This window comes from Bemisia tabaci, chromosome 2 (assembly GCF_918797505.1).
Source record: "Bemisia tabaci chromosome 2, PGI_BMITA_v3".
NCBI lineage: Eukaryota > Metazoa > Arthropoda > Insecta > Hemiptera > Aleyrodidae > Bemisia > Bemisia tabaci.
The window spans coordinates 7,042,521-7,058,255 of record NC_092794.1 but is presented as its reverse complement, the minus strand read 5'-3'; the positions used below and the strand labels follow the sequence as shown (position 1 = coordinate 7,058,255).

Below are 15,735 nucleotides of genomic sequence, written 5' to 3'. Positions count from 1 at the left end.
AATTAAAACGCAGACGCTTGTACTCTCGACATAATCAACAGTTAGTATCGATTATCGATATTACCCTTCTTGAAGATATGGTAAAGAATCGATAGTTAAGGTGTCCCTTGCGAGCTTCCTGTTTTTCGATCCTTTTCCATGGGTTTATATGGCAGATCAATCGATGTATCGCAAAGCACGCCACGCTACTAGCGTGAAAAAAGCCGGGTTGGAAGTATTAATCCGCGACATATTAAAATAATTTAATTTAATTCTACTGCTTTTCCTTCCAACCCGGCTTCTTCCACGCCGGTAGGGTGGTGTAATTTGCGATACATCGATTGATCTGCCATATAAATCCATGGAAAAGAATCGACAAACAGGGTGTTTGCAAGCAACACCTTAATTATCGATTCTTTATCATATCTTCAAATAGGGTAACATCAATGGTCGATCATTCACGCCTCGATACTCTTCCACGTGCTATGCGAAGCTCAATATATCGCTAACGTGGATCGATAATCAATAAGCATCGCCATTCTACTTCAGAAAAGTAGCAGTTTGTAGATAGGATGGATGCAAGTTTGCGGTATGAGGTTGAATCTTTAACATTGGGAACTAGTGATAAGGTGTGTCCCATTTGCCCGAGCGCTAAGTTTAATGGGCCTGTTGCAAACTTTTGCTAGAGCAAAACTAAGAGTTGTTTCTTATAGATAATGCCTCAAAAATCACGATGAGCGCATCGGCAAACTCTGAAATGCACTCATAACTTCACAAACTGCGTAAGAAATTTGCGGTTTTTTGAGCTTCCCGCTTCAAAAACGATACTACGGCACAGGTGAACATTTTGCTAGAAGAGTCGCTCCATCGTCGGCGATATTCATCATGGCCGACGCCAATCCGCCAAAACACGTTTGATGGACGAGATAACACCTGAACTGGATTAGACCAGATAACAATCGGTGTGTTAACGTTCATATTTTCCACGCCCGAATTGATTGACCTTGAACTCTCCTTGAATTACGCGCGGAACTGCGTGCAAGCGTCGGCCATGATGAATATCGCCGACGATGGAGCGACTCTTCTAGCAAAATGTTCACCTGTGCCGTAGTATCGTTTTTGAAGCGGAAGCTCAAAAAACCGCAAATTTCTTACGCAGTTTGTGAAGTTATGAGTGCATTTCAGAGTTTGCCGATGCGCTCATCGTGATTTTTGAGGCATTATCTATAAGAAACAACTCTTATTTTTGCTCTAGCAAAAGTTTGCAACAGGCCCATTTTGACGTGGAAAGTCATGTACTGATGTCTGTAAATACGTCATTTACATTGTCTATTATTTACGTATGACAAGTGCACCAAATTCAGAGGGCGAAAAATTCTCAAAAAAAAAATAAGTATAGGAGGAAGAGCTAAGTCTTATCAAAATTGAACCGAAAAATTAGGTTTTACGTTTCATTATTGCAGAAGACTCAATTTTAGAGATGAAACCTATTCTTTCAGGTAAAAGTTTTTCCTCAATTTTGAATTTTGGAAAGGAAAAACTGTGCAGGTAGCTAAGTTCAAAATTTTCAAAGTTCTAATAGTTTTTCCCAAAAGATCTGAATCGTTGCAGTGCAAAGTTTCACCCAAAAACTCTTTCATTCACTCAATAATGACCGCATATCATGGATCGAAAATTCAGGGAAATCCCGTCATACTCCGAAGAAAATTCACACATTCATTTTTTTGGAAGAACCATTCTGCGCACGTTAACGCACAGCAAAATTTATCTTTGCAACGTTGCAATGCAATTAAACCGTTCCATCCCTTTCAAATCCATACACGTTGGAAAGCTTATACACTCGATTTGAAGTCTCGATCAATGGCAATTCGATGGATCGAAATCGGGTTGAGCGCTCTCCCCTTGCGAGCCGCGGCATCGCCAGCGGTGATGGATTTATTCCCAACACCTCGCAAAGGGACGTAGATTTATGAAAATAAAAAATTAGACGGGGGCAAGGACGCATAAATCTAAAGAATTCTGTTTAATTTGAGCGGCGGCGAAAACTTAAGATCCCACACTTTCATTCGCCACCCTCGAGCCGCGATAAGTGCCGGTTAAGTGGTTGAACGATTTGTCGGCCCTCCAGCGAAGGGAAAAACACGCGCATCTGCACAGGGTTCCCGTTGCAGTTAGGCTGTTTTTAATCCAAGGGGTGAACGCCTCGTTACGTTGCCGGACTTGGCTGAAAGGATCCTCGTGATCAATGAGAAGCGCTGCTGTGCTAAGGAAAAACGCCGTACGAACATTTGAGAGTTGCCAAATGTCGTAAGATAAAATGCTTATTTTTGAGGAAAGTCATGAATATTTGGACGGAGTTAAACAGAAAGGAACCAAGCCACATCGGGATCGAACCGAAGAAAAGAGGTTTAAAGTTTAGCTCCTGCATAAGACTCAATGTAAAAGATAAACTTCAAGTTCAATTTCTGCAAAATTTGCTCCAACAAAAACTTTGAATTTTTGGCGATAGATAGTAGAGCAGTGGTTGAGTTCAAAACCACTCATAACTCAATTTTTTCCAAAATATGGGTTGGTTCCTTCTCTGCTTATCTCAGTCCATTTTTCCTTGACATTTTCATAAACTTAAGGTGAAATTGCGATCGAAATTGAATCAGTGAGAACGAAAACACACCGAGTCGAAAAAATTAAATTAATCAAGATACACACAAAACTGCACAGTAGGTGAAGAAGTTAGTCTAAGAAAAATATTTTTGGTGCCTTGAGGAAAGTACTTAATTAAGAAAATTTCCAGTCTTCAATGGAAAGTGAACATTTCCGAGTTACCAAGTTGGTGTCTTTTCGTTCTTACTAATTGAATTATTTGAAAAATTGGAAGGAATAGGTTTTTAAGTTTACCAGGAAATTCGTGTTTTATTAAAGGAAATTTAGCAACGCTTGAAGGCTCATACGGCGTTTTTCCTTAGCACGGCAGAGTATTGGGATTTTATCGCACGAACTGGCGACTGCGAGCCGTCGATTAAGGCAAGAGCACCGTAAGAGGAGTCTAGGATGAGCCTCGAGGCACATAATAGCATGCGGTATCCATGGCTCAAAAAGAGATGCATTTGAGGCTCTCTTCCGTAACACGGGAGATTTGCCGATGCGGGAATAGTTACGAGCTAATATGAGTTATTGATTCTGCGAGTGTCTCGTAATTTATGAGCCTCTTTAATTCATCCCCTGGTAACAAGGGATCCCTTTTTCGAGAGCGACACGAGCGAGGGGCGTCTCGGATTAAAGTCGAATCTCCCGAATTGGATTCGTAAGAAATATCTGTTCCGCGGATCGCACGACTCCACACGAGCACGCGGAAGCGTCTTAAAAATAAAATTGGATGCGCTCGAGCTGAAACGATCCATCTGCCACCGTTTGCTTGCCTACGGAGGATGTCATTTTCATGTATGCAATGAAAACACGGCCGAAACATGTGAATTTCCACGGGAAACGGGACCTCAGGGGTTGATCACGAAATATACGTGAGATAAGATAAGATAAGATATTTATTCAAAATGTAAAACATAAAATAAAAAACAACATTAATCTGCCCGGCAAAAATTAGGAAACCCAACTATTCTGCAGGATCAGACATAAAATTAAATTCAACTGATGATAATAATACAAAAAAAAAGTAATAAGAAAAATGCGTTGACATAAATTAAAACTAGAGTATAACGCAATTATAATAAATATTATCAAGTATAAGAAATGAGAAAAAAAGATAATAAAAAAATAAAAAAAAAGGTAAGAAAGAAGAAATTGAAAAAAGGAAAAAAAGTAATATACGTAAGAAGAAACGTAAGAAATATACGTAAAGGAAAGAAATTAAAAAAAAAACTATGTAAGTAACGTTAGGTAACGATGACTTTCGGATTTTTCGACCCCCTCCCCCACCCTCCCTCTATCGTAACGCTTTTGTGATGTAGAGGAATTGCTTTGTACTATGAAGAAAATTCACTGAAATTTGCAGACAAATCCGCACAACCGTTTTCATGTAAAATATTAAATTGCCCCATTAAATATTGCAATACCCGATGTGGCTTGGTTCCTTCCTGTTTAACGCGGTTCAATTTAAAGTTTTTGTCTCCTAGAAAAACTCTGTACACAGTTCACCTTATTGGCCGAATAGAGCGGATTATTGGGAGTTCACGCCACGCACCATCGCGCCTTCAATTTTGCAGATACAACACGGGCATCCATCAAGATCGAATAGTTGTATCTCTGCGCCGTCATGAACGCGCGTCGTTCACTTGACTCTCACAATTGGCGAACCTGGGGTTCTTCCATTTAAATGTACGTAAAGCAATCGATTCTAGGTAAGGCAAGTGTCATCTCCATTCGATTATTTTTATGGATTTAAATGGAGAAAAGACAATGTTGCCACTTGCGGAATTTGCGATTGGGCAAGACGCAGCGTGAAATTTTCTTGAAAAGTCGGGGAAAATTTTCAAAACTTGAGAAATTCCACTCGAGCGTAAAACATCAAGGAAATTTTGGAAAAAAAATCCGCCGAAATTAGACAGAGCCTCCTAAAAAGTTGCACATTTCCTCGGAAACTTAGGCCATTCATTGAAATATTGTTGAGTTGAAAACTTGTGAAGAGAAATGCCTCTGTCACAAGTGGATTGCATTATGTAAAAAGGGAGCAAGAACATTCCAATATCGCTAAGACAGTGCAACTTTTTTTTACCTTGCAAGTATGAACTGATCATCTGAACAAGTTTTATCTGTACTCTGAATAAATTATAAATTCAAGACAAAAATTACCTCTTCAAATTTATTTTTATGCATGATGACAGACTTTTGTTGCAAGGAATGAAAGCTGCACAATCCTAGCAGCAGTGGAATGATTTTGGTTCATTTTTGCAAATTGCAATCCAAGTTAACCTTGAGTTGGATCGCATTCAGCAAAAAGAAGCCAGCGTGATTATAGTGTTTTCAAAATCGTGCATCTTTTTTCTTTTAAAAATGCTAAATATATGTACAGTATTAAAATGTACACAATTTTATCCCTTTAAAATGAACATTTTTTCGGTGGGTGGCAAGTAGTATTTGCTATTTGGAGGGACTCCTTTGAGAATCATGAAGAAGCAACATTTTAACTACACTGTGATTGCGCTAGTTCCGTTTTGCTAAATGTGCAAAAGTTTTGCTAAATGTGTGTTTTGATGAATGTGTAATAGTTCAATGCAGATTCTAGCGATAAAATGATACAAAGTTAAAATTTTAAAGGACGTTTCTAAATGTTTCACTTTCCTCGTGTTGCCAACTTTGGAAAGCTACCACTAGTTTCGCCACCCTCCTATTATTTCTCTCCGCGACTACGGTACAAACATCAACCATGCAACCCATATACATCCCGTTTTCCCAGACGTCCGTGCTATCGATTCGGCTTTCGGAGGGATTCGGAACGTCTCTCATGGTTTCGCTCGGCGATGAAAACATGCACGGAAAGCTGACGAAATCAAAATCCGAGCCCTAGGGAGGTCACCGAATTCCGCCCCGCTCTAATCAAACATGAACTCCGGGCCCGACTGCCGAGCTGAGGCAAAACCCCGTATGTACCATCGCATATTTACAAGTTCCTCCCGATAAAATACTTATTCTTGGGAAAAATCATCAACACTTTCCATTGAAAATTCAAGGCACGTTAGATTCAATTGTGAGTAAAATTCCCAGAAAAATTAGAAGCGAATATTTTAAAAGTTTCTAGGTCAATTCTAACTTTATCAGCGGAAATTTGGCAACCTTAGGGTGTTGATATGGCGTTTCTCCTCAGCACAGCAGCAGATTCGTGCATGCTCGCGGAGTTCGGGACAGCGTAACACCGTCGAATAACAGTGGCGTGTTGTGCTTTGCGATGAATCGATTGATTACCATTTAAACCTATGGGAAAGGATCGATTATCAGGGTATGCCTTAATAATCGATTCTTCACCACAGCCTCAAATGGGAATACATCGATAGTCCATGATTTACGCTTCGCCACCGTCGAATAAAGTCACGGGGCCCGAGAAGGATGACGGATGTTATTAATGACAAGAAAGCTGCCCCCCCCCCCCCTTCTCGCGTACCACCGTCTTTCGGCGCTTTGAAAGGCCTCCCCAACCCCTTTTCCCCGCTACCCTAAGCTAATGTAATGACAACTGTGTCTTTTCAATCCGCTCCGTTGGCAGGGCAAACTGCCTCTATTTTCTCTTTCCTCCTTTCTCTTCAGCCTCCTTTTTGCCCTTTCTCTTTTCTCGCACAATTCCTTTTTAAATGGCTTCGCGAATTGCCCGCACCGGTGCCGCCTGGGGAGTGGGGAAGGAGAGGCAGGAGGGGAAGGGGGATTTGTCACTGAATTAATGGGCTAAGACTGGCATTGAACCTAAGCAAGTGAGTTTTCCGCGTGGGAACTTAGAATTTTTTTTTAAGAGCATGATTTGGACTTAGGAAGGATTTATTTCGTCGTTCCTCATACGAAGGAACGTAATTAAATTTCGATGTTGCGACATTTTTACTCGAAAATTGTATTTTTCCGGGAGACTTTTTGACATTTCTGTTTGAAAATTTCGAGAATCAATGTTCTGACTGAACTTGAAAATTAGACCAATTGAGGAAAATAATCAGAAAGTCATGTACTAGAGAAAAATTGAATTTTTGTGAGTCAGTTTTGCACCGCGAGCAAGAGAACGGACGCGCGTTGATGACGGCGCAGAGATACGACTATTCGTGCTTGATGGATGTCCGTGTTGCGTCTGCAAAAATTGAAGGCGCGATAGCGCGAGGCGTGAACTCGCAATGCTCCGCTCTATCATTCTATGAGAGCACGGGATTTATCGATGGTTAGTCTCCATTTAGGGAGTTGCAAATGTCCGCTAACATTCGATTTTGCGATTAGAACAATATTTACAATTTTTTTTCTGTGTTTCGTGTTTTTTTGTTTCAATTTCTGAGATGTTCTGTGTGGCGATTGAACAAAAAAATTGGAAAAAAATTCAGGTTGAATTTTTTAAAGTTTTCTTCTCCATAGATAAATAAACAAATAAACAGCATTGTTGTTCAAGGATTTTTGTATAGATTTTCAGAATTCAAGTATTTTTGTATTGAGTTTTCAGAATTCAAGAGCTTCCCAAGTAGCAATGATCGCGATAAGTTGCGATTTAATCGGATAGTGTACAGCGATTTTATCGACGTTAATTTATTGCAATATTATAGGATAAAAAATTGCGATTATTATGCAATTTCATCGCTTATTTTTGCAATAAAATCACGATTTTATAGACGGCGATTTATCGCAATATTATCGATCAGAAAATCGTGAAAATTGAGATAAAATTTCGACATGACCACACGTGATTTTTACATAGAGATAAAACTGCGACATGATCGAGGATAATCGCTCATATGTTGATGATCACAGCGATTTTATCGCCTAAACATCGTAAAAAATCGCAACTTAATTTCAAAATATCGCAATTTTTTCGTTAAAAAATGCTACTTGGGTGCAAATGTAAAAAAGGTTCGAAAAATCAAGTGATTTCAAGTATAGACCAACCATGTAGAAACTAATGCTTTTTTTACTCCATCATTTCCTTTTCCTGCTCGAAACGAGTCGACTGTGCGCTCGGTTGAAGTAACTCGAAACCAACGACGGGTCTCCTTGCCTGAGAATGCTATTCTGTCCTCGAATGCAGCATCCTACAAAGGCTAAATTCTCCCGGACCCTAAACGAAACCTTAACTTCAGAGACACGAGGACCCTGACATTAGTGGTTTGATGGAATAGTTCAAATTCTGCATCCGCTAACATAATCTGAAACGCGGCGAGACAAGGTCGAGAAGAATTCGCAGCGGCTCACTCCTGTTTCAGGTTACTTCAGATCCATTGTTGCCAGGTTAGATTGAAAACCCGTCAGTTTTCCCCATTTGACCCTACGTAAATTATCCACACTATATCGCAGAACCTAGCGATCTTGTTTGGATCTCTTCACCGTTTCGATAGAGTACCTATATTGAGAGAGTGAGGCCACTGGGCCCCATGGAGAGGCTTAGGACCCAAAAATGGCGGTGCTTTGTTTTGGTTTTTGTGGATGGGAGGGGGGTCATTGCCAACTTTTGACGGTTATCACCAACCGCACTTGCTGCCAACCTTACTACATCTAAGATAATTTTTCTCAAAAATTGCACACGATTAGCCTTAAAATTATGTAAAGATGTCGCAATAGTGGATTTGAGTAAATTTCTCGTTACGATAAGCAAAGAAAACTACATTTTGAGTCATTTTGCATTACATTAATTTATGGCGTCCGCCATTTTTGGGTCCTAAGGGCTCCATTTAGCCTAAGATGGCTGAGCCAATCAGAGGTGGTAACCCCAGTGGCCATACTCTCTCAATATAGGTACTCTACGTTTCGACACATTGGGTACAATTTAGGATGGTTTGGTAAAAGGTTTTCTGGGGAATACGAGTGCTTCCGTCGTCACTGTCACTGATATAAAAGTTACTATACAAAACCTAAACAAACTTTCTACCGCCTGGGTGACTTTACCGAATGACTTTCTTACCACTCACCATAAACATATACAAGGTTAAGTGATCCATTGGGAGCCACTATTTCCAACTCATTCATAAGAGTACCTTCTTGAATAGGAAGATCGATGTTACATATCGACGGTGTAAGTCTGCAATCACATAACTCGTTTGCCGTGTCTGAAAATCTTTGCCTCTATGTTTATTTTTTTATAGGTGAACAAATTGACATCATTCCTTGAAGTTTATGCAGAGTTTTCTTCGCAAAGAGAAGAAAAATCATGGCAGTTTTAAAGAATTGCCGTCGAGTAGTTTTCCGTTTAAAAAGTAAATTGGACTGCATTTTGCAATTTGGAACTATAGATTCTGGCCCAGTTTAAAAACAACGTATGTGCCATTGGTTTCCCTATGCACATAAGTGTTTTTTCAGATGAGCCAGAATCTATAGTTCCAAATTGCAAAATGCAGTCCAATTGTGACAGGAAGTCTGCTTCGTCGCAAACCGAGTTACGTGATTGCCAATTTACACCGTCGATATGTAGCTTCGAAGATGAGTCAAAAATGATAATTCCTTTGCCATAAAACGTATAGTACAAACTTATTGTAGTTCAATGTGACCTGGTGCATTTTAATTCAGTCGTATGCTCTGGATGATTTCAAGTAAATAAAGTAATACAGGTAAATTGCGTAAAATGTATATTAGATAAGGCGAGGAATTTGTGAAGGTCCGAAAAGAAGAATAGCTTCCGGCCAGTGGAGGCCAAGAGTCATAATATTAGACGAGGCCATTCTGAAAATCCGCCTCTTTTTCTGGTGGCCATTCCGACGCTTTCGGCCAGGGAGGTGGCATAAATTGGAATCGTTATCCCTGTAGAGGTCATTCATTTGTGTTCCGCCGTTTGGACTAAGGTGCCTCCAGAGGCCAATAAAAGCCCTCCCTCCCCCCCTCCCGCCAATCTCTCTACCGCTTTCTCATGCGACTCGTTTCCATTCTTCAAATAGAACCGTGCATCAGTGCTGCGAGCCCGTTTGCTAGTGCGCAGACAGGGAAAAAGAAACTGTCTTTTTCACGAGAGACTCGTCGAAAAGGCACAGTTGATTTTTTCTGAAAGCTTCCAGATTCAAAAGCAGGCGGGAAGCTCTAATTCGAAAAGCTGTCAGCAGGGTTTTAGATAATTTTTTTTTCAATCAAAATTGCAACAAGATTGGATACTCGCTTAGATGTTGATGATTCCAGCGCTTTTATCGCCAAAAAAATCGTAAAAAATCGCAACGTAATTCCAAAATATCGCGATTTTCCCGTTGAAAATTGCTAATTGGGTGCATAGTTCCTTTTAATTTTATTATTTTGTGCATAGCTCCTTTTTAAATTAATCGACATAAAATGCATTCAGGCCGATTCTAGTTTAAAAATCCGTCAAAGTATTCTCCGAAGCTGAATTATCTCTTGAGCGAAAAAGGAGAATAAACAGGAACAAAAGTTATGTTTTTCAACCTGTTTTTTCGTCCGATTTCCGTTCGTGTGAGTGACCGGTGACCAGGAAACAATCCGATCGGGACCGAAATATATCAAACGGGAGTTTTATCATTCGAAACTTTTTGCGGGTGTATCGATACGACGGGGACGGGGAGAACACCCCGGTAAACAATTCTGCCGTGCTAAGGAAGAACGCCGTATGAACATTCGAGAGTTGCCAAATTTCCTTCGATAAAATGTTTATTTTGTAGGAAAGTTTTGAATATTTTTCCTTGAAATTTTCTGGAACTTCCGATGAAATTGCGACCAAAATTATCTGAAAAATTGGAAGAAAAATATTCATACATTTACCAGGAAATTAATGTTTTATCAAAGGAAATTTGGCAACGCCTGATGGTTCATACGGCGTTTTTCCTTAGCACGGCAGAATTGGCGACAGGCCGAAGCCGTGGAGCGCGGGGGTGGGACATGAGAACACAATCGGGATCGCACACGCGTGGAGCGCCACCGTAATCCCGAGATTAAAGTTAATTCTGAATGCGTGAACGAACATGCCGAAGCGACGCAATTGCATCCCGCCTCCCATATCCCTTTCCCGCGGCGTCAGGTCGTCCGAAATCTTTCGCAGCATCGTTCCTTTTTGAGGCGGCTTGCGCATGTCGCCTCGCTGCACAGTGGATCAAGTCAATACTGCCGTGCTAAGGAAAAACGCCGTATGAACCTTCTGGTGTGGCTAAATATCATTTGATAAAACAAGAATTTCCTAGTAAACATATGAATATATTTCTTCCGATTTTTCATATGGTTTTGTTCGCAATTTCACCTAAAGTTCCTGAAAATTTCAAGGAAAAATATTCATAACATATTGCATAAATAATAAACAATTTATTGAAGGAAGTTTGACAACTCTCGAATGTTCATACGGCGTTCCTCCTTAGCTTGGCAGAATAGGAGAGGTCGGAGGAAATTTGGAAACTTTAAACGCTTATAACTCCGTTTATAAAAAAGCTGGAGGGTCTGAAAGTGGTTCCATTGGTTTTCTCGTATTTTCTTCCTAAAGCACCCCTTAAAATTTAAAATGTGACCAAATAAACATAAAAATTTGTAGTTTCAGTCAAAATTTCAAGTCCGACCTCTGTAATTGACTCGATCTACTGTGCGCCGCTTTCAAGTGGCAATTATCAGCGGAAAAATCGCAAAATTTTGAAATAAAGTTGCGATTTTTTAGGATGTTTTGACAACATACAGGATGATCCAGGTTTAAACGGCCAGACTACAGAAACGAGTTCTATGGGTCAAAATAGGACTTTGTTGTATAAAGTTTTTTTTTCCAAAAATGCCCCCAGTCGAAGCTACGGCCCCCTACCCCCCAAAATTTCGGAAGGTAAATCGTCTTTCCTGAATTTTGGCAACGGTTGGGAGCCAAATCTCATGAAAATTTGTACTTCCCTGTACCGTTAGGCCCTGAATTCAAACACGAATTTAAAAAAATCGAAACTTAAATTTAAAGAGGGGGTTTGGGGGTTTTTCGGCTCCTGCAGTCTGGCCGTTTAACCCTAGATCAAATAGTGAAATGTACCAGTCATGAGTTTCGAAAAAACCTATGTGCATGGTAATTTGCAACTTATCGACGGTGCTAGTCGGCAATCACATGACTCGTTTGCGGTATCTGAAAATCTCCGCGTCTATGTTATTTTTTTAAAAGAGAACAAACTGACATCATTCCTAGTAATTTTTGCCTATAGGCATTACATAAAAGGGACAAAATAGGAGAAAAAATGTAGAAATGATATATGAAAAAAATTTAGAAACTAGGCATTGCTTCCCGCCACGATAAATGGCGCCGATTCCCATGGAGCAGTGCGGGCCTTTACCCATGGATACATTAGTAACATACCCGATGTAAAACGACGGGAAAGAGCGTACACTACTAACGTGGTACCGCTCAACAGTCGCTACACTGCGAAAAAACGACACGAGAGCATTCGAACATTGTCAAATCTTCTCAGTTAAAATTAAATTTGGAGAAATAATATGAACATATTTCCACGATGTTTCCGGAAACATGAGATTGGACTGCAAGCAATATTCTTCGAAAATATGGAAAAAATGACATTCACGAATTTGATAGAAAATGTCTATTTTATCATCAAAAATTCGGCAACGTCCAAATGGTTTCCCGCATTTTTCCTCAGCATGACTGTTTAACGCTCATTTTACTAGAGTGTACACGTAAACCAAGGTCTCACCTGCAGCACACACTTTCCTCAAAAAAATAAACTCGAATTTGAAACAAAAAAGAGACAAATCCGTGACTAATGGCAAAACAAGTATTTACTTATTCTACGACTGTGCCACAGCCCACACTCCGAACACCTCCTCGCTGCCATTGTAGAGTGGCTTGGCATAACCAGTTGGAGCACAATTATTCGCATTTCTAAATTAAGTCTTGCCTCTGTAAGGTAGTGCCCGAAAATTACATCGCTTTACATTATGCTTGCGAAGTTCAAAGCAGTAAATCTCTTTATAGTGGCAGCCGGACTTTTGTCGATCGGAACCTTGCAAGAGGCTGATGCCATCGCGCCGATGGCCGAGATCGTACGTATTTTACTCAGCATTAAGTTGACGATAATTTTTAAGCAGCGCTGAAAAAAAGTATGGTGACATCTACCACAAGTCTACTTGACTTTTTACACAGTGATACTATGTACTGAAAATAACCAGAAGGATAGTAATATCCGCCGGAACTCTATTAATGCTTACAATAATTTGGTAAATGCTACCATGGAGTCTGGTTTTCATTATCATATTCGGATAACTGTGTCAAAGTATGGTAAAATCTACCAGTTTCCTTTTCAGTGAGACGAAAGTGAATCACTCGTCAGAGTTACACAGCAGAAAATAAAGCTCCACGATACATCGACATTGAAACCCCCAAACTACGTATTTCGGTTTGCGAACTTGCAGACTACCTGTCATACTGTATTTTTTAAATGGACAGATACTTAACGTCAATTAATAGACTTCTGTTTTTTCGTAAGCGGAAAATTAAAATTCACGGGATTTCTAGGAATTTTTTGAAGATAAAAAAAACAAAAAAAACGGTTTGCATACGACGTCAAAAGAATTATAATTACACTGGACGTCAGCATAAAAACAATGACGGAAACTTGCATGAAATTCCTTGTTATTACAAAAATAAAGCCTCTCTGTCGTTTTAATTTCTTGGCATTACTTTTTTATTGACATTTATATAAAATGCACAGAAGAGATACATGGGATATATCTCTTCCCGAATTATATAGAGAGTGTTAATTTATAGATTTATGGTACACCATTCAGTTATTCTGTATTCTTTCTTTTTCTTCCTGTTTCTTCAGCCGCAACCAATTGTCAATCCGCCAATACAATTAACCGCGGAGAGACAAGCATTTTTTGACGCCGTAAGAAGCGACCCGTGCCCGGGATTCTTCAAGCGTCTGCGACCGGGATTCATGGAAGAAGCAAACAAAGTATGCGCCACGGCGAAGGATAATTATTTAAAAGGATTTGAATTGAAGGACAGGAAAAACTGCCTGGAGGCTACCGATGCTATGTGCATAAAGAAGTTTTTCGGATTCTCAACTGTTTGTGCATTTAGCTGTGCTGTAAAAGGAAACAATCAGAGATGGATGACGTTGAAAGAGGTTGCAGGATGGTAATCTCACGTCAAAGAGAGCGACGGTACCGCTCAAAATCACAGTAGTAATTAGTAAACCTACGACCAACGGTAGAATATCTATGGAATTTATATTGGAAAAAATAAAGTTTTGGAGGCGTGCGAAGCATGGAACCTGACTTATTTTCGAACACTACCTGATTTGGACCACGTTTAGCGGAGAAGAGCCAAGCCACATCAGCTATTGCCGAATTTAATTGAGCAGTTTAATTTTTTAAAAGGTAACGTTTGTGCGGATTCCTTTAAAAATTTGAAGGAATTTTCCTCGCACTACGCAGAAAATTCACCAAAATTAGCGCACCAACCCGCACAAACGTTTTCAAGTTAAAAATTAAACCGCTCCATTAAATGTTGGCTTAGTTCTTTTCTGCCTAACGGGGTTCATTTATGTCTACCTTAAAATCCAAAAGAACATTTGGACGCATTTCTGTCAAACGGAACTAAGCGCCGTCGGAGTAGGAAGGTAGAGGGGGGCTTGAATTAGCGGCGGAACCGGGCGCCGGGCTCAGTTCTTATACTCGCAATGCTTTTCCATGGCGCTTAGTTCCGTTTGACGGAACGCGCTATCCGGGATTCTAAATTCCTCAAAAGGAACTCAAATTGGCGCTTGGTTCCGTTTGACAGAAATACGTCCATTTTATTCTTCTCCCGCAGTGATTTGGTGCAGAGAGAGGAAGAAAAATGAATAATGTGATCCGATTAGCTGACCCTGATTCATGCTGCACAACGGATTCTTTACATCGTCCAATTGGTGCTGTCCGCCAACTACAACCATACTGTCAACTGGTGTAGCTGGTGGATTGTACCAACCCAGTTAGTGTCCAACACAAATTTTGTCGGTACCTACACAGCACCGATTTAGTTGGTGTGCAACACGAAATTTCCAGTGTGCAGTACCAACTTGATCAACTGGGTCAAAACTGCTCATACCACTGGCAGAACATCAACTTTCAGTGAATAGTTACGCCATTCTCGTAAACTTCAATACACCAATATTGGATGGTTCCAACGTATACACAGACAATAACTCCAAGTTCAAATATGTTTTCAGTATTTACGGTGTCAGTGCATTCCGATTTTGTGAAACTAATGCATGAAATCAATTTTTGACACAATTTTTATTAAAGGTTGGTATAGATTACTGAAGATACAATAGGGCGCATTCGCATGACAAACATGCATTCCTCAGTTAGGAGGACATTATTCTTGGCGGTGGAAATTCGAGAATATCCTCTCAAACCAGGCCACTTTTGTCCTCAGTAAATTAATATTGAAACAATTGATGAGGGATAATGGGCTACGATGATAAGAATCAGCGACCTACTAAGTAAGCGATATTTCTCGCAAAGGAACCAGGTACATTAACTATTGCAAAATTTCATCGAACGAATTATTTTAAATTGTTTATATTTTGTTCTCTTTTCCACGTAAGAACGGTTGTACATATCCGTTTTAGAACTCAAGAAATTTTGCATCATGCAATAGAAAACCGTCTTTGAAATTTTAAAAAAAATCGGCAGTGCCGTTCTCTCGTATTGAGATTAATTACAAATTGAAGAGATAAATTACAAATGAAATTTGGCAAGAGCCGAGGTTCCTTCCCGAAAACATTGCCCAAATAAATCTATATCATGCAAAAATGAAATACGAAAAAGCTCGGGAGAGAGTCCACCGATACAGGTGATCATTAAACTTTGGAACGCAGGCAGGTCTCCGAGTTGATAAAGCACGAGCTTTTAATTGCGCACGCGCTGTTGCCACGCGGGGCAGAAGTGGGAGGGTGCTTGGTAAGGAGCAAGGGAGGCTCCTGCGGGAAACGGCAACCGTGTGTAAATGGAGGAATAACGTAAGCCCTTAAACACAGATCTACATGAGTTGCCGCTCGTATAAACTCCGGCAAGCAAATAAATAAACAGGTGTTCTGCAGCTCATCCGATGAAGCTCCGCGGGAACTTACTTAAATAAATAAGCCCGACGAAGTTGCGAGAGTTGAGCGCGGGCGAGAGGGGGGG

The 15,735-nt window shown here is 40.1% G+C and overlaps 2 protein-coding genes across 2 annotated transcripts in view; one reads left to right on the top strand and one right to left on the bottom strand.

Annotated features, from left to right (window-relative positions):
- LOC109031828 (uncharacterized) overlaps window positions 1-15,735 on the bottom strand; it is a 558,162-nt gene that overhangs the window by 8,716 nt on the left and 533,711 nt on the right. The gene's annotated exons all lie outside the window — the stretch shown is intronic.
- LOC109031830 (uncharacterized) lies at window positions 12,388-13,992 on the top strand. Its single transcript, XM_019043608.2, has 2 exons — window positions 12,388-12,603; window positions 13,386-13,992. Exons 1-2 carry the CDS (start codon window positions 12,499-12,501, stop codon window positions 13,704-13,706), a joined length of 426 nt encoding a protein of 141 aa, XP_018899153.2. The 5' UTR covers window positions 12,388-12,498; the 3' UTR covers window positions 13,707-13,992.